The 27,618-nt window shown below is 39.1% G+C and overlaps 1 protein-coding gene across 3 annotated transcripts in view; it reads right to left on the reverse strand.

Annotated features, from left to right (window-relative positions):
* Positions 1-27,618, reverse strand: part of LOC140480588 (adenylate cyclase type 1-like) — a 289,915-nt gene that overhangs the window by 203,126 nt on the left and 59,171 nt on the right. For all 3 annotated transcript variants that reach the window (XM_072575640.1, XM_072575642.1, XM_072575643.1), the window contains exon 6: positions 3,029-3,156. In XM_072575640.1, coding sequence (XP_072431741.1) covers positions 3,029-3,156 — 128 coding nt within the window. The remainder of the gene's footprint in view (positions 1-3,028; positions 3,157-27,618) is intronic.

The raw sequence follows: 27,618 nt of genomic DNA on the forward strand, positions 1-27,618 counted from the left end.
CTCCGCACCAATGGACTTAAGCAGGGCTTCTTGAAACTGTTGTCAAGAGAATAACAATTTTTTTTTACCGTGATCACTTTTTAACCATTTAATTTGTTCTAAAATGGCTTTGAATGGCTTTCCATTTATCTGAACAATTTTATGACCATTTATAGGACTATGGAATTTTGAAGTTTTTTTTTAATGACAGTTTAATCAAAATCTCAATTTTATTTCAATGTTGTCATGCCACTCGAGTTCTGTATCATGTGGATATGTGGTGAGTGAGTATGGGGAGTACTGAAGGATGTGAGGGGCTATGGAGGGAGCATGTAGGTACAGGATTGGTGAGTGGCTATGAGATCATGGTGATATGCAAAAGAAATGGAAAGGTGAAGATTTTGCTGCCTCATACTTCATCTCCTAAACATAGCTCATGTCCCAGGGAACCCTTTTAACCAGGACACATCAGAATCTGCCCATCTCTGGTTCTGCCTTGGATGCGCTTCCAAAAGTGGTAGCTCCAATTCCAACCTGACCACACTACGTTATGACAAAAATAAGTGTGGCGGTCACTGAAAGTAGGAGGTAGAATCACAACATTCAGAAATAACCTGACTTGTGATTCAACCTTGAAGATTAAGCTCTGGGTTTTTGATTAAATAGCCTCTTTTCAAGCTTATACCATTTACGATTCTAACTGGTGAGGAATGAGCGATACAGATCAGAACAGGAGCAGTATGAGGTAGGACTAAGAAAGGTCAGAATTGACCCTAATGGTAATTGAGCAACAAGGAAACACACACACATGTTACAGCACAGGGAAAGGTCCTTTGGTACAAGAGGTCATATTAGCAAATAGTCTATTCATATTTATCCCTCCCAGCGTTTCCTAAATCCCTTGCCCCTTTCCCCTCATCCACCTGCCCAATCTATGTTTGAATGTTGACATGGCTTCGACCTCAATCATTAAATCTGGGAAGTAAATTTGATAGGTTTTTGCATGAAATAAGTTATTCAGTCTTTTAAATCTCTTAGAGTCATACACTCAGCTGTACAGTATGGGACCGTCCCTTCGGTCCGACTCATCTAGTCCAGGCCCATTTGTCAGCATTTGGCCATATCCCTCGAAACCCTTCCTATTCATATACACATTCAGATGTTTTTTAAATGTTACAATTGTACTAGTCTCCACCACTTCCTCTGGCAGCTCATTCCATGCATGCACCACCCTCTGCATGAAAATTTTGCCCCTTAGGTCCCTTTCAAATCTTATTCCACTCACCCTAAATCCATGCCCTCTAATTCTGGACTCCCCAACCCAGGGAAAAGACATTGTCTATTGACACTATCCATGCTCATGATTTTATAAACCTCTATAAAGGTCACCCCTCAGCTTCTGATGTTCCAGGGAAAACTGCCCCAGCCTGTTCAGCCTCTTCCTAAAGCTCAAACTCTCCAAACCCAGCAACATCCTTGTAAATCTTTTCTGAACCCTTCCAAGTTTCACAACATCCTTCCTAAAGCAGGGAGACCAGAATTGCACTTAATCTTACTTTCAATCTTCTAACCTTCAGGCCCGTAATTGCTGATCCTTAGTGGATCTAAAGTAGTCTGCTTCATTCTACCTTGTCTCACCCTTTCATAATTACAAATGTTTCTATTTTGTTATATCATGATCTATGATGACTGGATGAAAAAGAAATTCAAATTCTTGGGAAACAGTAAGTTAACGTGAATGGGATGATTACTACTGCATTTCAGCTTCTTCGGCATGATACCATGCACTCCCACATCAAAATGGTTAACACCAAGTTAGATGAAGGTTCACTTCAGCAGCAGACTAAGATACAGATGGTAAAATGCTCCTTTCTATGTAAATCTATCAATATCAATAGGAGGTTTTGTGGTTATAGTGGTATCTTTAGACCAAAAGCTCCAGGTTTGTGTCCAGGTTTCTCCAGGACTTGTTGGCTGTAGAAGGTATAGCATGGTCAAACAGCTTGATTGTCAGGCTGTAACGTGATATGTAAATCATTCAAATATGACTCTTGGCAGGAAGGCAGAAAAGGAGAGTCTTTAGGTCAGCCATTTTGTAGAACACAATGGCAAACCTCTACAGTACTTCAACCATAAGTATGAGCCAATCTGATAGACATCCATGGCCTAATCCTCACAAATGAGGACAGAGGAAAAGACAGGCAAACCATGGGACTAATAAACTATGACAGTTCTGTACCATTATAACAACATCTCATAACATAAGTTTTATCAGCTTCAGTATGAGTATTTCCAAGGGTTTAGGTCATCGTAACAATCTACTTCATCACTTTGTCATTAACGTGGTTATTTAATTAATCTTCTAATATGACCTTAGTGAGTCTTATTTCCCTATTGGCAAATGTTTCAACCGGACCAGGCCGAGACCTTATTCAAAGCTGAAAATGTGTTGCTGGAAAAGCGCAGCAGGTCAGGCAGCATCCAAGGAGCAGGAGAATCGATGTTTCGGGCATGAGCCCTTCTTCAGGAAGCATCTCATTCCTGAAGAAGGGCTCATGCCCGAAATGTCGATTCTCCTGCTCCTTGGATGCTGCCTGACCTGCTGCGCTTTTCCAGCAACACATTTTCAGCTCTGACTCCAGCATCTGCAGTCCTCACTTTCTCTGAGACCTTATTCAAGGTCATTTTGTCATTGATAATGCAATTTGACTGCTAAACCAGACTAATCACCTGCAAAAAGAATCTGAATCACTCGGCTCATGTCAAGAAGAGCATAATCATTTTTGTCAAACGCAACTTTGGCATGAAAGCTATATATTCTTCTTATACTATAGATCTGATATTGTACTAACAAAATAACAAATTGTATTACTTTAGAAGTTTTGTTATTCATTCATATCTATGAAGCCATTATCAACCTTTGAGAACTTCTAATAAACATGATTAGTTAGGAGTCTAGATATAAGTACTTGTATATTTTAGCTACCTTCAAAAATTATGACTGAGGTTGAAACAAGATAATATTCTTTTTTGAAGTTGAATTACTTACGTGATTGTGTCAATCATATCTAATCCCATTTCAACACAGCAATGAGCATGGTCAGTTTTTGGCTGAGTAAGACCTGATACACAATAATAGCAATCCCCAAGTATTTTAATCCTTCGACAGTGGTTCTCCTGTCACAGAAAGAAAGAAAGAAAAAGACATGTGGAACATTTAATATTTAAGAAATCAAACCATAACCCTCTTAAATTCTATAATGCACATTCTTCTAACAGTATTTACTGAATTTCCAAATGAAGGCGTACTAATCAAATTGATTGAATTAAATCTAATTGCAATTCAAATTACAAAAGTTGTGGAAATATTCCACTTTAGAGTAAACTGTTTAATATTGTTGTATTACAAATAAATGTTTTAAAATAATGACTGACTGACTTACAGGAAATTTCTAATTGCTATGATAATGAGGGGAACCAATAACTTTTAAAGAAATTCAAGCTCCCATTTATGAACTGAATTAACTTACACCATGCAGGATTTCACATATTTTATTTAACTTTTGCGAATAAAGTACAGCTAACTTAACAATACAACATTTTAAAATAAGCGTTAAACCCAAAAATCATAAACATAACATTTCCCATTTGAGTTTTGCTTCCAACCAAGAGTTCTCCTGTATCAGGACCTTGAGGGTTACAAAATCTTGAGGGTTCTTGGGACAATACCAAAATATGCCAACATCATTTTGATTCATCTCATTAGTTCTACTATACTGAGATTTCTTGGGGTCCTTCCACAAGTATTCATCTTGACAACTCTCCAACTCTTCATCAGCACTACACAATTGTGGACTCCTCAGTTCAAAGAGACTCAATACAAAAATATCCTTGATAGCTCTTTGCTTCTGGTCCAAAGCTCCCTACAGTTTTTGGCAAATTCTTTCATTGTTCCTGTTTCCTGTTTTTCCAGCTTCAGATATAAATTGGTTGCGAAGAAGTTGCTCCCAAACCAGCTCATGGTTTCTGTGAGAAAAAGACACTGACAAACCCTAAATAGAATTTTACATCTCTCTAACCTATTTTCATAGCAATTTGTCATACCTCGCATGTAAAAATATGAAACAATTGCTTCCAACTCTAAACCGGTTTCTGGATATGAAAACTAATGAGATTATCCTTTGTTTCCCATTGTTTTTAAGCTTTCCTTTTGATGCGAGATCCATTAAAATAATTTAAACCTTTTATGAAGGCAACTGTTGTTTCTACTATGAAGCACAGAAAAATACCATCAATTGTTTGTGGTTTACCCACTTCCAATTTTGACCATATTAAATAAACATTAAATAAACTCCCTTTGATTGTCATTACTCAAGTCTTTGTGGGGTTTTTTTTGGCCAGCTTCACTTCATGAGTTTTCATTTATCTTGCACAATAAAAAGTTCCCAAACCAAAAGCTAGACTCCAAAAAAAATTTGAATTGTGAAATTATACATTTTCAAAGCACCATAAGAATCATTTGGAAATCAAAGTCAGAATTTTCACCTTGGCAGAAACTGACAGCTATTCTACAAACAATGTTTAACAAAATTTGTCCTGGCTCTCCTGTTTTCATTGTGGAATCCACATTGGAATGGCCAGAAATGCTATGCTCCAATAACATAGCAAACCTGAATCTCATGGACACAGTCATATTTTAAACTCCCACAGTTGTTAAGGTGCAAATCGAGAGAAAGGCATTTTGGGTAATACACGCTTGGTCATAATTGTACTCTTAACGCCACTTCTACTGAAATATGGCAAGGGACAGTGTAAACCCCCAGAAACATTTCCTGATTCAATCTTCCACAGTTACAGCAGGGTGACAACGTAATTGCAACATATGAAAATCTAGTTATACATTTCAGGGAAATAGGAGCCTTGGGCATAGCCCAGATATGTTGCACCAAGTTTTCTCATGTCAAATTAGATTCAATAATATCCCAGTAACACTAACATGTAGTTAAACTTTAAAAGGGCAGAAATCAGCAGTAACAAGTGAATCCTTAAACCCATGACCTTGGCCAATTTTCCAATGGCCGTGCAAACAAATTCTGACAGAGAACAGCAGGCAACTGGCAGAAAGATATTTAATTGGGAAAGCGATCTGAGTGGTTTCTGTGATCTTCCCACTCCTGTCAGAAGTGCAAACATGACTTGCTCACAAGGAGTGAGTAGCCAACTTGTTTTAATTCTTTCACAGGATGTTGGCCTCACTGACAAGAACACAAATTTATTGCACATCCCGGTTTGCTTTGAGAAAATGGAGGTGAGCTGCCTCCTTGAATTGTTGTAGTCCTCGTGCTCTGGGTACATCCATGTTGTTAAGGAGAGACTTGTAAGTTTCTGACCCGGTAACAATGAAGGAACAGTGATATATTTCCAAGTCAGGATATTGAGTGGCTCGAAAAGGAACTTGCAGGTGGTAGTGTTCCTTTGTATTTGCTGCCTTTGTCCATTTAGACAGAAGTGCTCATGGATTCAGAAGATGCTGTGTCAGGATCTTTGGCAAATTTCTGCAGTGTATCTTGTAGATAGTACACACGGTTATTCTTGAACGTTGGTAGTGGAATGAGTGGATATTTGCCAATCAAACAAATTACTTTGTCCTGGATGATGTCAAGCTTAGAGTGTTATCAGAACTGCACTCATCCAAGCAAGTGGGAATTATTCCACCACATTCCTAACTGAGGCCTTGAGGATTGTGGACAGATTTTGATGTACCCATACATCTGCTGCCTTTGTTCTTCTCTCTAAAAGGTTGTGGTTTTCAAAAAGTGCTGTCAGAGGAAGCTTGATCTTTTAAGGACCCTCCCCCATATCAACTGGCAAGACCCACTGTCATACCCGAAACATAGCCAGTTCAAAGAAAAAGCTTTGCGGTTCAAAAGATGAGGGAACAATAATTACAGCTCCTCTCCCCACCATACACCCCCACCTCACCTAATCCCATTTGACTGCCTTTGCAAAAGGATATCCATAACTCTGGCTGCTGCTGACACATCAGAAGGTGTCTTCCATTCTACAATGTTGATCTGGCAGCTGCAGTCTTTTGTTTTTGAAACCTTTCCAAATTCCACATTGAGGGTCCTGAATTGCCCACACTTGCTTCAGCATGCTGCCTTCTCTTGTAATCGGAACGATTTTTTTTTTATAGTGCATCGAGCACCAGCAGTCCACCTGCCAACCAAACTTAGACAGTGAACATGCCCATTGGCTGCTAATTGCCTTGGAAAATCATATTGCGTGACCATTACTGACAGGTAGTATGGGATCTAAATTTAATCCTGGCACTGAGGTCCTGATTCTATAACATAACTCCTGTGCCAAATATTTCTCAAAAATTAAAGTGGCAACTAATTTAACTGATAATGGATTATTTAAGAAGCTGCATTCAAGGAAATGTTTCCATTTTTCATAAAACTTGCATTTATTCCTTAAAAATGTATGAAAATAGTTAAATAAAATATGAAGCAGATCTCAAAGAAAACAACCTTCCTAAAAAGTGTCAAAATGACTGTATCCTGCGACATCTGAAAATTTCTCTGCAATATGCAGACCAAGTGTGACTGACGAGTACACTCAAGTGAGAGTTTGGGTTCCTGCCAATTCAGTCGTAGAGATTTGCTCAAATAAATAACTGTAGACAAACATGGAGACACTCCGAATGCTTGCCCGCAAGTGTTCAACCTCCCACTGTGATAGCATTTGGTTCTGATATTGTATCAGCATTTATCAGTGAAACATCCAAATGGAAATTTAGTCCTGACTATGAGAGTCCTATCCACAAGAGTATTATTATAGTCTCAGGCTGGTACGTGAAAATGTATAGTCAAGGTCTGGATTCTTTCTTTCAATTCTGTGTCCACCATGTTTTTTTCATAGAATCCCTCCAGTGCAGATTGAGGCCATATGTGCTCCATCCAGTCTGCACCAACCCTCTGAACATCATCCCCATCCATATGACTAATCCATCTCATCTGTACATCCCTGGACAGAAAATGGCAACTTATCATGGCGAATCCACAAACTGGCACATCTTTGCAATGTGGCAGGAAAGCAGAACATGCAGCAGAAACCCATGTAGACGTGAGGAAATCATGTAAACTCCACACACACACACACACACACACACACACACACACACACACACAGTCACCCAAGGCTGGGATCATACATTGGTCCCTGACACGGAGGCAGCAGCACTAACCACTCTGCTATTGTGTCACCCAATGCAATGCTTGTAGCTAAATAATTCAGAGAGTCATAGAGATGGACAGCTTGGTAACAGACACTTCGGTCCAACATGTCCATGCTGACCAGATAGCCCAACCTAATCTGCTCCCATTTGCCAGCACTTGGCCCACAACCTTCTAAACCCTTCCTATTCATATACTCATCCAGATGCCTTTTCAATATTGCAATTCTACCAGCCTCTACCACTTCCTCATTCCATACATGCACCATCCTCTGAAAAAGTTGCCCCTTAGTTCCCTTTTACATCTTTCCCCTCTCACCCTAAATCTGTGCCCTCTAGTTCTGGACTCACCCACCCGACGGAAAAGACGTTCTCTATTTATCCTATCCATGCTCCTCATGATTTTATAAACCTCGATAAGGTCACGCCTTAGCCTCCGACACTCCAGGGAAAACAGCCCCAGCCAATTCCCTACACCTTTCCCTATACCACAAACTCTCCAACCCTGGCGACATCCTTGTAAATGTTTTCTGAATCATTTCAAATTTCATAAAATTCTTCTGATAGGAAGGAGACCAGAGTTGCACACAATATTCCAAAAGTGGCCTAACCAATATCCGGTACAGCTGCAACATGACCTCCCAACTCCTGTACTCAATACTCTGACCAATAAAAGAAAGCATACCAAACACCTTCTTCACTATCCTATCTACCTGTGACTCTACTTTGAACTATGAACCTGCACTCAAAAGTCTGTTTGTTCAGCAACACTCCCAAGGACCTTACCATTATTTTATAGATCCTGATCTGATTTGTTTTTCCAAAATGCAGCACCTCACATTTACCTAAATTAAATTCCATCTGCTACTCCTCAGCTCATTGACCCATCTGATCAAGATCCCATTGTAATCTGAGGTAACCTTCTTCGCTGTCCACTGCACCTCCAATTTTGGTGCAAACTTACCAAATATACCTCACATGTTCATATCCAAATCATTTATATAAAATGACCAAATGTAGTGGACCTAGTAATGATCCTTGTGGTACTCCACTGGTCACAGGCTTCCAGTTTGAAAAGCAACACTTCACCACCAACCTCTATCGTCTACTTTCAACCCAGTTCTGTATCCAAATGGCTAGTTCTCCCTGTATTCCATGAGATCTAACCTTGCTAACTCGTGTCCCGTGGGGAACCTTGTTGAACGCCTTACTGAAGTCCAGAAAGATCACATCCACCGCTCTGCCCTTATCAATCCTCTTTGTTACTTCTTCAAAAACTTCAGTCAAGTTTGTGAGGCATGATATCTCAAGCACAAAGCCATGTTGACTATCCCTAATCAGGCCTTGCCTTTTCAAATACAGGTAAATCTTGTCCCTCAGGATTCCCTCCAATAACTTGCCCACCACTGACATCAGGCTCACCAGTCTATAGTTCCCTGGTTTGTCCTTACCACCTTTTCTTAAATAGTTGCACCATGTTAGCCAGTCATCCTGCATCTCATCTGTGACTATTGATGATCCAAACATCTCAGCCACGGACCCAGCAAGTACTTCCCTAGCTTCCCACAGAGTTCTAGGGTACACCTGATCAGGTCCTGGGGATTTATCCACCTTTATGTATTTCAGGACATCCAGCATCCCCTCCTCTGTGATATGGATATTTTTCAAGGTGTCACCATCTATTTCCCTAAATTCTACATCTTCCATATCCTTCTCCACAATAAAAACTGATGCAAAATATTTGTTCAGTATTTCCCCCATCTCCTGCGGCTCCGCACAAAGGCTGCCTTGCTAATCTTTGAGGGGCCCTATTCTATCCCTATTTACTCTTCGTCCTTTATGTATTTGTGAAACCCCTTTGCATTCCCCTTAACCCTATTGGCCAAAGCTATCTCATGTCTCCCTTTTACCCTCTTGATCTCCCTCTTAAGTGTACTCCTACTGCCTCTATACGCGCAGGGATTCACTCAATCTATCCTGTCTATACCTGATATATGCTTCTTTTTCTTAACCAAACTCTCAGTTTCTCTTGTCATCCAGCATTCCCTATACCTACCAGCCTTTCCTTTCAACCTAACAGGAATATACTGTTTCTGGACTCTCGTTCTCTCACTTCTGAAGGCTTCCTATTTCCTAACCGTCCCTTTACCTGCAAACATTTGCCCCCAATCACCTTTCGAAAATTCTTGCCTAATATCTTCAAAATTGATCTTTCTCCAATTTAGAACTTCAACTTTAAGATCTGGTCTATCCTTTTCCATCACTATTTTAAAACTAATAGAATTATGGTCGCTGGCCCCGAAGTGCTCCCCCACTGACACCTCAGTCATCTGCCCTGCCTTATTTCCCAAGAGTAGGTCTAAGCTTTGCACCTTCTCTGATTTTACTGAATTAGAAAATTTTCTTGTACATATTTAAGTTCCTCTCTAGTTAACCTTTAACACTATGGCTGTCCCAGCCTATGTTTGGAAAGTGAAAATCACCTACTATAACCACTCTATTCTTACAGATAGCTGAGATCTCCTTACAAATTATTTCTCAATTTCCCTCTGACTATTAGGGGATCTATAATACAATCCCAATAAGGCAATTATCCCTTTCTTATTTCTCAGTTCTAACCAAACATTGTCGCTGGATATATTTCCTGACTATTCTCCCTAAGTACAGCTGTAATGCCATTCCTTATCAAAACCACCACTCTCCCTCCTCTCTTGCTTCCCTTTCTGTACTTCCTATAGCATTTGTATTCTGTAACATTAAGCTGCCAGTCCTATCCATCCCGAGCCATGTTTCTGTAATTTCTATGATATCCCAGTCCTTTGCCTTTACCATGCCCAGAGTTCCACTGCCTTCAGTTAGGCTTCTTGCAGTGAAGTAAATGCAGTTCACTTTATCAGTCCTACCTTGTTCTTTGTTTTTTTTCCTGCCTGCCCTGACTGTTTGACTCACTTGCTTTCCCAACTGTACCAGCCTCAGATTGATCTCTTACCGCGCTATTTCTCTAGATCTTCCCCACCACTTACCAATCTTCCACCCCCCACCCCACCCCACCCCACATCTCCCCACCTTACTAGTTTAAATACTCCCAAGCAGCTCTAGCAAATGTCCCTGTCAGTATATTAGTTCCCTTCCAATTCAGGTGCAATCCATCCTACTTGTACAGGTCACTTCTCTCCCAGAAGAGATTCCAATGATCCAAAAATGTGAACCCTTCTCGCATGCACCAGCTCCTCAACCACACATTCATCTACTCTATCCTTCTATTCCTCCCCTCACTCGCTCATAACACCAGGAGTAATCCAGACCTTCTTTATAAATTCCCACCTAACTTTCTATATTCTCCGTTCAGAATCTCATCCTTTTCCCTTCCTGTGTCATTGGTTCCAATGTGTACAATGACCTCCTGCTGGTTCCTGTCCCCTTTGAAAACATTTTGCACCCTCTCTGAAACATGCTTGATCAGGGCGCCAACACACCATTCTGATTTTTTGCTGCTGGCTGCAAAACATTTGTCCATGCCTCTGACTAGAGAGTCCTCTATCGCAATCGATCACTTGGAACACAATGTACCCTTCATTACATTAGCGCCTGTCTCGATATCAGAAACTTGGCTGTTCGTGCTACATTCCCCTGAGAGTTTATCACCCCCTACGTTTTCCAAAACAACGTACTTGTTTGAAATGGGAGTAGCCACAGAAGACTCCTGCACTACATGCCTACTTCTCATACCTTTCCTGGAGTTAACCCATCTGTGTTTATGTCTCTGCAGCTTTTCTCCCTTCCTATAACTGTCATCCATCATACGCCCTTGCTCTTGTAAATTTATCATTGCTTCTAAATGTCACTCTAACCGATCCATGCGATCTGATAGGATTTGCGACCAAAGATATTTATTGCAAATAAAATCCTCAGTTACACAAACTCTCTCTAAACTCCCACATCTGACAAGAGCATATCACTCTACTGAAGGCCATTTTGTTTCTTCACAATCTTCAGACCCAGAAAATAGCATTGTCTCATTGCTCTAAAAAGCACTGTTCTAGGCTAACTTAATACTTATAGCTTATATTTTAAAAATTTAATTGAGAGACAGATCCCAAGAAAACATATAATCAAGAAAGAACCCATTCTACTCACTGTTGTAGATTTACAACAAGGTTACACTTAAAAGTATGCACTTATCTGTTTGTGTGTAACCTCTTCCAACCAGGTTCCTCCAACATCAGTTGTGAATTTTGCTGTTTGTTAAGTTTTCCTAAATGCACTCCTATGTCCAGAGATACATGAATTTGAACAGCAAAGGCAGTAACTGCACAGATTCACTGCTGTGTCAGTTTTCCCTTCTCTCTCTCTCTCCTTCACTGACCATGTGCTACCTATTATCTGTCCTTCTCCCTTTTATAAGTGCTGTTGTTTTGACTTTTTTTCTCCAAAGTTCCAAAACAATACAACAGCATATAAAACTGGGGTGGCATAGATGGCTCAGTGATTAGCACTGCTACCTCACAACACTAGGGGCACAGGTTTGATTCCTGCTTTGGGCAACTGTGTGGAGTTTGCACATTCTCCCAGTATCTGCATGGGTATCCTCCCACAATTCAAAGATGTGCAGGTCAGGTGAATTGGCCATGCTAAATTTCTATAATGTGAGGTGTATTAGTCAGGGGTAAATTTGGGTAGCGGTCTGGGTGGGTTATTGTTGGAGAGTCGGTGTGGACTTATTGGGCTGAAAGGCCTGTTTCCATACTGTCGGGAATCTAATCTAATCTAAATCTAAAATAGTATTTGCTGCTCCTGGAATTCAAGGAAACACCTAAAATACATTTTAATTTCAACTGCCTGGACACAAGCTCTCCTAACAGATTCCTTACCCTGAATCGCCCGCTTGCTTATTTTATTGTCATTCTACCTTCCTCCCACGTCGCCAGTCCTAATCCTGGCTATCCCAACATTCCAAAAAGTTTTTTCACGTCAACCCTTCTATATGGCCTCAGACCGGAGACTGGGCTTCCCTTCTGACCGAGCTGCAGCACATGGTCTTTCAATGAAAGACCAAGTTTTGCTGCATTTCAGAATGTCTTTTAGAGCTACACACCAGGCTTGAAATAGCCACGCTCACCAAAGTTTTAATCCGCAGTTGGTGTCATTGAACAGTGATTATATTTATTTAGAGACATTACCAATTTACAGAGCTTGTCTGTAACTTCTTAAATTCTATTTTATTATTAATAAAGAGTCAGGAAGAGTAATTCATTGATTACTGTCTTTGTAAAGAATTAAACATTAAGAGTTTTTTTCCACATGATTACTTTAGATTTTACATTTGAATACCATAGCAATAATCGCAGCCACCAAATTACTTAATGAGGCTTGAAGATTCTTATTTTCAAGGATTTCACATTGAAACTAAAGGCATTAATAGGTGGCTCAAGTTGGTTTCTTTGCATGCCTGCTTTTCTATTCCATTTTCATTCTGTTACCAGGATCTTGAATTAGTTCTTTAGCATTGCCTAGGGATACCAGTTACTCAATGAGCATCCTCAATCCTGCATTGTTAGTGCCAATTTAAACATAATAATTACTGCTCTTGTCGATGTGACCACCAAATAGTTGCTGTCTTAAAGAAAGTGCTGAAATAGTTACCTCCTTGACGTCACAGGTTTTATTGTTCACACTCTTGCCTCTTTCTGATTTTTAATTTGGTGCAATTTAATTTTGTTACATAAACAGTTCAAAGATTAGATTAGATTACTTACAGCGTGGAAACAGGCCCTTCGGCCCAACAAGTCCACACCGACCCGCTGAAGCGCACCCACCCACACCCATTCCCCTACGTTTACCCTGCACCTAACACTATGGGCAATTTAGCATAGCCAATTCACCTAACCTGCACATTTTCTTTGGACTGTGGGAGGAAACCGGAGCACCCGGAGGAAACCCACGCAGACACGGGGAGAATGTGCAAACTCCACACAGTCAGTCGCCTGAGGCGGGAATTGAACCCGGGTCTCTGGCGCTGTGAGGCAGCAGTGCTAACCACCGCCCACAATTTTATGGTTCCATTTCTTTCAAGTATTACACAGAATATTATTTGATTCTTCTCTCTGTTTGAATGAATTACTTTACCCTAAAAATAAATCCAAGCAACATACATAATAACCAGGGACTTTTATACCTTCTGAGATGATGGGAAAACAGTATATTCCATGATCTTCCATTGAGTATCTTATTGCTGTTAAGGGGAAATTCTGTTATACTAATCTATACAGGGATGAAAGACAGGTTTTGGCTCATAAATCTGCTTGTGAGAACTATAAAGCATAAAAAAGCATTAGGCTAGGCTGAGACATAAAAATGTTTGAACCATTTTATTGAAGTTTTTACAAATATTAAAACTGTCAAAGGGAAATTCAAAATATATACTTCAGATTGTTGCTGTTGTTGAGGCAATATTTATCTGTTCTTCTACTTCCTAAATAGAGCTTTCTGATATCCTAAGTTCAATCTAAAACCCATGTAACCATCATGTACAACTCCCCCTATTATCAAACTCAGATGTGCATCAGACACTATTTTACCAGTTTCACTACTTTAACTGGGAGTCTGTTCTACACATTCCATATTCAAGAATGGTAGGTAGAGAAGGAAGGAGCAACATGGAGAATATGGTTCTTTGAACGTCACCTCCCACATTTGTGTTCTGATAAAGAGGCACTGCTTTCTTCTCACAGATGCTATCACACATGCTGAATGTCACCAATAATTTCTGATTTATCTTACATCGGTTGTGTAATTTGAGTCTTTATGCTTATGTGTCACTATATGTTTTATTTGCATTACCAAAAGCAACATCTTGGATTGTTTTTCGCCCCTTCTCAACACCCCCCCATCTCTCCTTAACAGTGTAAAGAAAGAGTTATTCCATGCTATGGGGTTAGTTAAATTCTCAGTATTATCCAAATAGATAAGTAGACTAGAATGATAGATCCTGATCCATCACTTACATTTGCTTTCTCTTTTAAAATATATAAGTTGCTCAGTTCCAATATTGCAATTTTGTTTTTTTGGATGGGTGCGTACAAGAGAAAACGAACTCTTGTACATGTAGGCTATTTCGAGCAGTTTTCAAACAAAAAAAAACTTGTTTTTCTGAACTAAAATTTACCATGTGAATGACAAATTAGTAACTATGTAAAAATCATGATTTTGCCATTGTGAATCAAAAAACAGGGACTTCAGGCTCCTTATGTCATCATTCCTTAAAGCCTTATATAATCTGTTCCCCATCATGTTTCATATTTTGCAATTTAAATATTTGTTTTGTTTTCTGCGTCCGTGCAGCTTTTTGAATACCATAGTAGCTGTTAAGTTTCAACTATAGCTGAATATTGGATAGGAAGGAGAATGTCAAAAGAAAAATAAACAGTAGTACTTGCAAACGGTGCATACTGATCTGACTTGTATGCCATAGAATCTACAGAATCCTTACAGCGTGGAAACAGGTCATTTGGCCCAACAAGTCCATACCAACCCTCCAAACAGCATCCCACTCAGACTGACAACCCCCCAACCTGTCCCTATAACTCTGCATTTCCCATGGCTAATCCACCTAACCTACACATCACTGGACACTATAGGCAAGGATAGCATGCCTCAGAACAATGCTCCAATATGACTGCTAGTATACTTATTTTGAATAATTATTGTTTTTTTTTAAAAACAGTTCTTTCCCCTCAAGTAGATCATTACTTCACCTACAGAACTTTGGTACAATTAATGCTGATTGGTAGGATGCTTCACATCAGCTAACTGCAAAACTATTTTAACCAAAGAACTTCTAGGCAGCTTTAAATCAGTGCTCTGAACCTACAGTAAAATGCAACACTTAGTACTGAACTGAAAGCAACATTATTCAGAGGCATAATGCTGCTGTTGTTGATTGTGATGAATGGGAGGAGGAGGAGATGAGTAAAGAGGAAAAGGTCAAAGATCTGCACTGTGCATTTAAAATGGAAAGTCAGCAGTAAATCGGAGTCAAAACAGAACAAAAAGCTTTTTTCATCATCATACAATTCCAGGTCAGGGTTGAGAGATCCTAAATATAGAAAAAAAAGGTGATCTATTCCCGAACATTAATAATATTTTTCCTGTGGGAAGAAATCATTTTCTCCTTTCCCGAAAGTAAAACAAAAGAACTCCTGCAATGTCAAGCAGGACTGGACATGAAAATATAGAATGCTAATTATCTGCACTGATGCTCAAGCACCTCTCATTTCCCATGATGAAAAGTATTATCCATTTCTTCCTTGTATCCTCCCTTACAGTTGATTTCCATTTACATTCTTCCTGGTTATCTACTGACCACTTTATGACTTATCATTTCTTATCCTTCCAGTACAAAGTCCTTCCCAGTGTTATTTAACATTCAGAACTAACACAAGCTAGATGAAAAGAATGATGAAAAGAAATCCTGAAGTATTAGCAATATCCAAAGCTTATTGCTTTGCCCAAGCACACTACAAGTAGCTTTTCAAACGAGAGACAAGATGATCTTTTATAGAATTAATGCACCAAATTTTGTAATACCTTCTGTGCATCGTGCAAATATCATTTTCTGTTGCTTATTTATTTAATATATTTGTTTTCCTTGGCACCATTGGGCAACATGCTAGTATTCCATATACAGTTTAAAACCATCTCATATCCAGATTTCATATGAAAGTTTACTAATAACCTGTAATCCTAATTTGAAATGCCCTTTATGATGTAAAGAACATAAATATAGTCATAGAGAAATAAGTAAGTTTAAGTAAGTATCTTTTGACAGGTCTATTTCTAACAATCTTTCATGCAATTAGGTATTTCAAAACATTTTTAAAAGCATTGGACCTGAACATAAACTGGGTCACTAAAGCATTAAATATTCGTTGTTCAGTATAGCACAGCTGTGTTTCTGCATTGAAGGAAAAATATTTTATACAAGTTAGGGAATGTTTATACATCATAAAGTTAATGTCACAGTTCAATAGCAATGATAGATGAATTTAAGCCTACTTGCAAACCATTCACACCCTCAACTATGTTCAGTACCAGTGGTGGATCATCAGATACTGATGAAAACCATGGCCAAATGCAACAAGACTTGGACAATATCCAGGGTTGGGCTGAAAAGTGACAAACAATATTTGTGTCACCCTATTGCCAAGCAATGATCATCTACAACTAAAAAGAATCGAACTATTGCCCCTTAACATTCAAAGAAATTATCATCATTAAGTCATCCACCATCAAAATCCTGATGTTACGACTGTCTAGAAAATGACATAGACCAGCCATATACATAATGTGTAATCCTGCAGTGAGTAACTCAGCTCCAGGTTCCCAAAGCCTGTCCACCATCAATACAGTGCAAGTCAGGTGACTGTAGTGTGGGGTTTGCACATTCTGCCTGTGTCTGTGTGGGTTTCCTCCCATAGTTAAAGGTGTGCAGGTTAGGTGGATTAACCATGCAGGGTAAAAGGGATGGGGTAATGGGGTGGGTCTGGGTAGGATGCCTTTTGGAGGGTTGGTGTGGACTTGATGGGCCAAATGACCTGCTTCCATATTGTAAGGACTCCATGATTTAATATTAGATGAGACTGCTAATATGTCATTTTCCAAATTATGTAATTTTCTGTACAAGACCACAACAAATGAAGTTGCAGTGGAGAGAACCACAAAATATGGAATGTAATCTTCTCAATAAAATAAATAATAATTATATTGTTTAGTTTTCAGTAAAGAAAAAGTAATCTCAAACAAGACACATGAATGGCTTAATTTGCTCTGACCATTAAAAGAAATTAGTGTTTACTGGAGAGAGCAGGTTCTACTGTTATCCATTCAGCAGACATTATCACCAGTGTAGAATTCTCCAGATAAAAGTTTCTTAATTTTTGTTGTTAGTCTGAATGGATGGAAGAACACTTACCAGAGGATTCTTCTTCAAATATGCATATCAGGCACTGACCCAACATCATCAAGCTTAGCTATTTTATTTGAACCATACTTCTGTACATTTCAGCCACTTTGGCTTTTTCATCAGCATTAAATTATCTCAAAGACCTTAGATTGGGCTTTAAGAGAGCTCCCCCAGGTCCCATGATGATACATTACTACTCCCCTCATCTAAGCATTCCCTTTCCCTGATCACAAGCCCTTTCTTAACCTCTTATTGCAACTTTTCTGAATTCCAATGGTCCTCAGTGGCACTGCCACATATTCCACTGCCACTTCCTGCAGATTCTGGGGAGAAACTGATTATCCTATGCAGATGAAGTACAGAACCTCAGACTGACTGAATGGGGAGACGTCCTCCACCATACGATCCTGAATGAAAATCAACTTACTCACACTCCTATAATTCTACATGAGAAAACTAGCTGCAATGGTCCATTGATTTGTTCATTTTCTTTCCTGCATGTTTCCAAATTTACTCATGAGTCACATGTCATATTTTTATCACACACGTAAAGCATGTATAAGACCACTGGAGATGCACATGAGCCTTAGAAATGACAAGTGTATGGCTGTCACCTGCTTTGTTGAGGTGAAACAGTGCAGTGTGCACACATGTTCTTTCTGCCTGCAAAGAACAGGGTCCTGTTTATTAATAAATGTATTGTCCAGTATGTGCAAGCGCACCACATTGACTGACAATCCTAAAGTGATTGTCAGTCTAAATCTGTGGACAGCAGGATTATTTTGCAAATATTGTCTAAATACAGAATTACATCTAATAAATGAACATTGCATTTTGAGCTTTGAAAACAAAGGCTCAGTTAACCTGCTTGTTGTGAACTGATGAGGGGATAAGCTAGTTGACATGATCTGTCAGGCTTCGAGATGTACAGTCTAAATACCTAGCGTCAGCCTGTCACTGCAGCTTATAGACCACATTACTTATTGGTGTGATAAACAGAGCAACTTTTTGACTTGACAGAAGCATCCTGTTTGTGGTAAAAAAAAAACCATTTGTGCCACAACAGCTGACTTCAACTTTACCTTCCCTCTCCAAGGAAATCTCAGGTAAACAGGGATTTTAGAACCAAAAATGGAACCCTTAGTTTGCTCATAAATATCATGTAAAACGGAGTGAGGAGTGATTTGTTCAGAGTAACCATTACCCCGCAGAAATTCTGTGAACAAATAAACAAAACACTCAGACAGAGTGAATGAGAGAGAGACTAAACTGAGGTTAGCTGCTAAGAATGAGAGGAGACAGAAAATAAAGTTCATGCACACAGAAACTTGTCCTATAATCTCTACATAGCTCTAAGGCACAAAACAAAACAGTTAGTTATGTTGTTATTCTCTTGTGCCTTCTGATATTGACCATCAGACTCATCTGTGAAGCAAGAGGTTTTAAAATCTGCTTGACCCTATGTGATTAATTACGTATTTTACTGGATTGGAACATTGAACTCTTTTAGTGTTTTGTGCTAATTAAAGGAGTTCGTCAGTAAATTCAACAGTGACAATACCTGCACATTTTTACTGACAGTTCAACTGTGTTAAAATGGAATTGCATAATTTTATTCTATTGCATAATGAAAAGAATACACTTAGAATACTTGCATATTCCTGTTGGTGCACTAATAAAGGAAGAAAAAAAACACTCATCCAATCCCTTAGTGAACTGAAAGTTCATTAAGTCCCCAATGTATTTTAAACTAAATGTACTCAAGTAAAATCTATGAGCAGAATTAATTGACCCCTGAGGAGGAGTTTGGTGGTCAGAGACTGGCTACATTCTGATTTGCTTTTCAAGATTTAAATGTGGGAGGTTCCATATTGTAAGGAAATTAGCATATGAATGAGGGACTTGACTTCAAAGGGATTGGAGGTTCAGGTGAGCCCAGGGGTTTTCATGCCCTTCCTTCAACCAATTGCCTGCTTTCCTCCAACCAGTGATCCACTTAGTCTGCCATCCCCACTTACCTGTGGTCTGGCATTCCTTTTAAACCCTGGACCTCTGGTAGGCACACTATTGGTAGTTGCCATGGTTTCCAGGGGCACTCAAGAGTAATGGACAGCTGCTGACCTCTGATCCGAAATGCTAGGGAAGTTCCAGTGCTGACCTGATGGGACTTGCTTTCGGTGTCCCTTCCCTAACAGATGTAATGGGAAACCTTTGTCAGGTCTCCAGCTAGCAAATTATACATCTATCACCTGGATTAAATTCTGCCCTCTGTATTTAAATATAGCATATTTAAAAATGTTCCATTTCTGGTTCATTCATGATTTCCAGGAATCAATTTCTGACAAAGATTGGACAGGCACTGGAAGGAAGCTAATTTGAAAAGTTGCACGCAAGAGTGAGGAATGGGACTGACATATTTGTTCTAGACATCCAGGATGGACTCATTGAACCAAATGGCCTCCTACTATATCGTAAAGATAGGATTATTAAAAGCAAAATGCACACAACTTGCTTCAATTTCTGTGAACACTATAATCATCTTTTCCATATTACAATACAGTTTGTCACTTCACAATTCCATTCATTTTTATGTCTAATATGTGCTAACCTTACACTGTGGAAAATATATTACCTACAATATAAATATTATTTAAAATAGGCGAGACAGCAGTGCAGTGGTAATTTTACCACTGCCCAGGCTATTGTTCTGAGGAGATGGGCTCAAATCACACCATGGCAGTTGGCGAAATTTGAATTTAATAAAATCTTAATTTAAACACTAGTCTAACGATGACAATGTAGCCACTGTTATAAAAACCAATCTGGTTTACTAATTTTGTTTTGGAACCACTGGAGTCAGGGAAGGGGTTCAAAACTAGAGGGCATAGGTTTACGGTGAGAGGGGAAAGACTTAAAAAAGATCCAAGGGCTAACGTTTTCACACAAAAGGGTGGTGAGTGTATAAAATGAGTTGCTAGAGGAAGTGGTGGAGGCAGGTACAATTGCAACATTTAAAAGGCATCTGGATGGGTACATGAATAGGAAGGATTTAGAGCGATATGGGTAAAATACTGGCAAACAGTACTAGAAGAGTTGGGAGGTCATGATGAGACTGTACCGGACATTGGTTAAGCCACTGTTGGAATATTGTGTGTAATTCTGGTCTCCTTCCTATCAGAAAGATGTTGTGAAACTTGAAGGGATTCAGAAAAGATTTACAAGGATGTTGCCAGGGTTGGAGGATTTGAGCTGCAGGGACAGGTTAAATAGGCTGGGGCTGTTTTCCCTGAAGCGTCTGAGGCTGAGGGGTGACCTTCTAGAGGTTTATAAAATCATGAGGGGCATGGATAGGGTAAATAGACAAGGTCTTTTCCCTGGGGTTAGGGAGTTCAGAACAAGTGGGCATAGGTTTAGTGTGAGAGGGGAAAGATATAAAAGGGACCTAAGAGGCAATGTTTTCACTCAGAAGGTGGTACACGTATGGAATGAGCTCCAGAGGAAGTGGTGGAGGCTGGTACAATTGCAACATTTAAAAGGCATGTGGATGGCTATATGAATAGGAAGGGTTTGGAGGGATATGGGCCAGGTGTAGGCAGATGGGATTAGGTTTGGTTGGGATATCTGGTTGGCATGGACGGGTTGAACCAAAAGGGTCTGTTTCCATGCTTTACATCTCTATGAGTCTACGATTTTAAATCCGCTGTCTTTACCTGGTCTGGAGGTGGAGAAACCAACATTTCAGTTGCAACACTTGAGCAGTTGCATTTCAAGTTGGGGGGGGGGGGGGGGGGGGGGAAGAGCTGCTGGTGAAGTAGGAAAGGTGAACACAGGTCCATGTCGACACGTTGCTGCCTGCTTTGCTGTGTTCTTCCAGCCTCCTGCTTGCCTACCTTGGATTCCGGCATCTGCACTTTCTTTTGTCTTTACCTGGCTTGGCCTATATTTGACTCCAGGTCCACAGCAATGTCGTTCATTTTTTATCTGCACTCTGAAATGACCTTGAAAGCCAATTAGTTCAAGGGTAAACTAGGGATACAACACATGCTGGCCTTGCCAGTAATACCCAGATCCCATACAGGAATAAATAAAAGTGTTCCAGTTTATAAATATGCTAAATGCCAAATTGTCATGCTTGAGCTCAGTAAATTATTCACGCATCAGGCATAAACAACAAATATTTAATAAAACTGAGTAACATGCTATCTCCAAAGGCAGTAAACTCAATCAGCTAAAACAGTAGAAGGAGCTGAATCATTGCAGTTGTCCATTTCTGCACTAATACAATAGGTTTTTTAAAAAAAAGTTTGAACTACCTCTTCAAACCTTCCACATGGTATGGTACATAATATATGCCATACTTCAATCATTTGGCTGTTATTAGTGGTAGTTTTATTTTCCCTTCAGAGATAAATGTTGACAATCAGCTGAGTAACCAAGCAAAAATAAATAATAAGACAAGGGCCTACCAGCAATGTGCCAATAGATATCTGAACCAAGGTGCATTTGAACCTGAAGGGAAAACTAAACAAACATGCAAAACAAAGGGAACTGATGTCATTCACAACCTCAGAGTACTCTAAAGTGTTCATAGCTGATGAAACACTATTGAAGTATAGTCACTGTTCTATTTTTATTGCTATGCAGCAGCCAATTTACATAAGTAGCAATGACCAGAAAATCAATCTTTAATTATTTTGATTGAAGAATAAATATTGGCCAAAGCACTGATGGTGACTACATACTTGAATAGTGCCTTGGGATTTTTACAGCCACCTGAGTGAGCAGATAAAACTTGACTTTACCATCTCAGCTGAAAAATAGCATGAATTGCACTGTAACACTCCCTCAGTTCTGTTCTGGAGTGTCAGCCAAAACTGTCGACTAAAGTACCTGAAGTGGAATGTAGCGCCTACAAATTTCTGACTCCAAGGCATAAGTGTTATCACTGAGACAATACTAGCACCTCGCAGGGAATAATCAAAATCAATGTCACATTGTGGTATGGAGTATCTTAAAGTAACATTCATAGATCAATGGAATATAGTCTTAAGCTTGATGTGGTTTTGCAATTTTAGACTTTAGATATTTATCTGATTCAGCAATCATAGGTGCTCACATTAATCAATATTTTGCTCTCTACACCTGGATAACTTCAATTGCCCAATATGGAAAATATTCACGTGAGCCCAGGGATTAAATAAAAAATCTTCCTTATAGAGTCATAGAATTGTGGAGTCATACAGCATGGAAACAGACCCTTCGGTCCAATTGGTCCATGCTGACCATGTTCCCAAACTAAACTGGTCCCACTTGTCTTCATTTGGCTCATATCCTTCCAAACCTTTCATATTCATGTACTTATTCAAATGTGTTTTAAATGTTGTAACTGTACCTGCAACCACCACTTCCTCTGGCAGTTCATTCCAAATTATAAACCACTCTGTGTAAAGAGTTGCCCCTCATGTCCTTTAAGACAGGTTAAAAATATGCCCCCTTGTTTTGAACTCTCTTGCTGTAGGGAAAAGACTCTTGTTATTCACCTGATCTACGGGCCTCATGATTTTATAAATCTTTAAACAGTCACCTCTCACCATCCTACCCTCCAGTGAAAAAGGACCCAGCATACCCAGCCTATTTTTCTAACTCAAATCTTCCATTCCCAGCAACATCCTGGTCAGTCTTTCCTGAACCATCTCCAATTTAATAAGATTCTTCCTATAGCAGGGTGACCTGAACTAGTCACAGTACTCCAGAAGAGGCCTCACCAACATCCTGTACAACGTCATTATGATGCACCAACTCCAATACTCAAGTCTGAGCAATGAGGCAACTGTGTTAAGCATCTTCTTAACCACCCTGTCTACCTGTGGCACACATTTGAAGGAATGATGTACATGAACCCCTAGGTCTCTGTTCTACAACATTATCCAGGGTCCAGTATAAGTACTGTCCTTGTTTGTTTACAGAAATGCATTACCTTGCATTTATCCAAATTAAACTCCATCTGCCACTCCTCCGCCCATTGGCCCAATTGATCAAGATCTCTGTAGTCTTAGAAAACCTTGTTCACTGTCACTATACCACCAATATTGGTGTCATCTACAAATGATCAAATCACGTCTCTTATATTTTCATCCAAATTGTTTATAGAAATGAGAAACAAAAATGGACCCAGTAGCAATCCCTGTGGAACAATGCAGGTTACAGAATTCCAGTCCAAAAAAACAACCCTCCACCACCACCTTCTATCTTGCATCATCAAGCCAATTTTGTATCCAAATGGCAAGCTCACCCTGAATTCCATGTGATCTAACTTTACCAATTAGTCTACCATATCGAACTTTATCAAAGGCTTTACTAAAGTCCATGTCAACAATGTTTACCACTCTGTCCTCAATCTTTTTGGTTACTTCCTTAAAAAAAGGACTCCAAGCTTTAGAATCAATTTCCCTCACAGAAAGCCATGCTGACTGTCCCTAATCAGTCCTTGACTCTCCAAATGCATGTAATTGGGAAAGTTATATATCTGCCTGACTGTTAACACGACTGACCCTGATTAACTAATCTTACAGTCAGATTAAATTAAAATCACAGAGGAGAATGCTGAACAATGCTGTGGTTGCAGAACTCTTATACAAGCAGCAACTTAAAACAATTATTGCATCAAAGCAAAAAATCATATTCCCTTAGAATTCAAATAGAACATGCCAAAAGACATACTGGTCCCATGTTTAACTGGACTCACTCAGATGGATCATTTAATTTTTAAGTGAGCTCAGCTGAGTTCAAGCAGCAATTCATGTCTTGGTATGTAGGTCTCATTCATCTCCACTACTGTGAATGACAAAAATGGAAAGAAATGCAGCATTCGATACCCCTTCTTAATTATCTCTTTTGTTTCAGGACTTTTTGACCATTTTTTCATAAAAGGGCTTTTGAAAATGTTACTTTCATTCTTGATCTTTCTTTGCCAAAAGATACTTGCACATTTTGAACAGAGGCAGTTAACATGCTGTTTACATGGTTTTCTTCAAAGTCCATAAGTAAATTATTAGTTTGACCTGCTAATCAATAAGCTTCCTTCACTTATTACATAAGGAAGCCTGTAGTGAACACCTTCCAAGTGAGTGTAGAGGACAACAAAACAAGAGATAAGGCATTTTATTTTAGTGCAAGTGAATATTGTACCAGGATAGGCGAATGCAGCAATGTAATTCAAAATAATTTTATTTAATTCTAGTAAAGATTACCTAACGTGAGGAGACTCAAAAAGTTAATCTTGTGTTGTTATTTTATATTCTCACTCAAAGGCAAGTTGCTCTGATTTAGCTCAGTGCATCTGGTCATAACACTTGCTACGTGTATTTATTCACAGTGAAATAAAGCAGCTTATTGATTCATTACAAGCTTCATTGTAGCTTCATTACAAGCCCAGTGTTTTTCAGTACAAGTTCAGAAAGAATACAGAGGCATTTATGCATGTGCAAATGATGTGACTATCTAGTTCAGGTCACAAAGGAACAATATTGCCGCTCCCTTGGGTCCATTATTGTACGAATAAATATCGGGCAATCTTAGTCAATTCCCATTAAAGCAAGATGTCGAAACTACTTACAGAAGCAATTGATGTCATTGAATCCAAGCATGCATGAACTGTATTTGACTCAGTCCATCCAGAATTCAGTAGGCACTTGGGAGAATACTATCATTTCTGGCAGAAATTTGATAAAGGTAGAACTAGATTGTCCTTAATTGTCCACATCACTTGACTTATTACTGCCATTATTGTCCTTATTAAGATAAGGAATATCCTGCCTAGCATCTCGTTCTGTCAAGCCGTATAAGCACAGCTAGGCAATTTTTTGAGTTTTAACAGCCTTTTTTTAACCCTATAATTACTGCGATGAAGGAAAAAAAAACATATTAGATCATTGTACTTCATTAGGAGTTATGTCTGTCATTTCCTGGACCTAATTGTTCACATCCGCTATATAAAAGACAGAAAGTAGCCAACAATTATTTACAATTTACATAGCATCTTTAATGCCATAAAACATCAATATTTTTTCACAAAGGAACATCTTTCAACAAATTTTTTGACACTGAAACACAAAGAGAGATGTTAAGATAGATGACTTAAAGCTAGGTTGAAAGGTCAGATCTCAGTGTTTTAAATGAAGCAAGAAAAACAGAAAGGTGAAGAGATTAACAGAGCAAATTCCAAATTTTTGTGCCTTAGCACAGCCACCAAATGGTGGAGTGGTTAATGTTGGGGATGCTGAAAAGACAGAATTGGAGGAGTCAGGTATCTTGGAGGGTTGCTATTCTGAACAGAAGGGGAGTAAAACAGCAGTCAAATCAATCTGCAAATTCAACGAGGCATTTTAAAGACAACAATGCTGGAAGTCAGAATACTGAGTTGTTTTTAAAATGTTGGGTTTTATTGGGGTAAAATAGTTCACAAGAATTCAACAGGGATTTATGTAAATTGCCTTTCTTTGTCAAAATATTGAAATGTTGGTAAGCTGTACTTGAATCATATGACGTAATACACCACAATTTCCTAGTTTCAGCAATGTACCTGTTTGACTTAATGTTTTCTTTTGTTGATATATCAACCTAAATTAAAATGTCCTGGTTATATTAATTGATTGCTATAATTTTCCAATTACCAGTTAAAAAATAAACACAGTGAACAAATTCATGATTCGTTAATTCAAACGATCATCCTTCAAAATGTCTGATAAGTAAAATATGGCTTCAGCCTTAACTTTTGTCTGAAAGACAGTAGCTCCAACTGGGGTGGAATATTGTGCTGTCTCTCATGGGGGTTTGGTAGTGGGGTATCTAATTAAGCAAGAGGAAAACTCACCTAATTTTATTTCAAAAAGTTTCTAACTCCATCAACCATAAATGATTGTATCATATTCACTTCAAAACTGACAGGTCTCACACATCTGTCATCATCCTCCTATCCTCTGGTTACATTCAATGTGTGAACTTTATCAATTAAACCAGCATAGTCCCTGTGTCAATGAAGACTGTGACATTTGTGTACCCACCACTAGATTCCTGAAGAAATTGCTCTACTCAAAATTCATTTCCATCAGGAAATCCATGGAGGACACAGAAATGATTTAAGCAAGTCCTCAAAGCAAGTCAGCACAGTGGTTTAGTGTTTAGCATTGCTGCCTCACAGTGACAGGGATCCAGGCTTGGTTCCAGCCTTGGGTGACTGTCTGTGGAGTTTGTACATGCTCCCAGTGTCTGCATGGGCCTCTGCCATTTCCTACTGATTCCTTGCTTTGTGACTGACCAAAATGGAAAAGACTCATTCAGAGAGTTCCTGACTACATCACGAGACTCAATTGGAAACTTGCACAGGCAGAGATGCGACAATAAGGAAGACACAAACCTGCAATATATTGGACTTGACAGCCATCTCAGAATTCCATCAAACTGGAATTAAAACAGGCCATCTGTGATCCTGTGTCTCAAAGAAGAATGAGAATGATGCAGTTGCATAACGTTGTGCCATTCCACCTCATTTTAGATGGGAGAATTTGCTGTGACAAACTAAATACCTCTGCACCTATCCATCGAATCATTAACCTATCTCCTTCTCTTGAACTCAAAATCCCATCTGATTTCCAATATACAATTGGTGTCAAGATAAGGAGCCCAAGCAGCATTAGGCTACAATTATACATTAAAATAGACTTCTTAGATTGTACGTGAATAATTCAACAATAAAAGATTCCACGTCTGCATGCAGCTTGCTTGTAACCAGCAGCATCATGTCTGCAAGTCAATGCTTCCTTTTCTGACAAAACACAGTTTAGATTTCAAAGCAATCCAGCTACCAGCACATTTTGGTCCACTTAGGTAAATTTCTGGATGACTCCATGAATTTGAAAGCTAGAATCTTCTGGGTTTGCACAACTCTCAGGTACCGGGAACCTTCTGGGTCATAAAGATATTTTCTAATCAACCTAATACATTACACCTCTGGAGTAGGTGGAACTTGAACCCAGGTCTCCTGGCTGAGGGGTAGGGATACCATCACAAGAACCTTCTAGGTCATAAATCTTATTGTGTCTGAGGTTTTGATTGCAATCTTACAGGAAGTGGTAAATTAATAAGCTGCAATCAAAAATGCCAACCAATTAGGAATGGTGGGTTGGACTCTGCTTTGCTTATAGTTTATTGTTTATGGATATGCCACCAGCTACTTCCACATGAGTATATTGAAGGACAGTAATAGAGACAAAACCACAATGGAGCAATACTTTTCACGGAGGATGCCATTGAAAAGTCTTATTATTTAATGCAAAACCTGTAAAACGTACATGAAGTGTTTTTCGTACCTTTACTCTAAGGACAGCTAGTGAACATATGTGAAAGGATCTTTGTTGTGGTGATATCAGATCACATAGTACAG

This window comes from Chiloscyllium punctatum, chromosome 8 (genome assembly GCF_047496795.1).
Source record: "Chiloscyllium punctatum isolate Juve2018m chromosome 8, sChiPun1.3, whole genome shotgun sequence".
Taxonomy (NCBI): domain Eukaryota; kingdom Metazoa; phylum Chordata; class Chondrichthyes; order Orectolobiformes; family Hemiscylliidae; genus Chiloscyllium; species Chiloscyllium punctatum.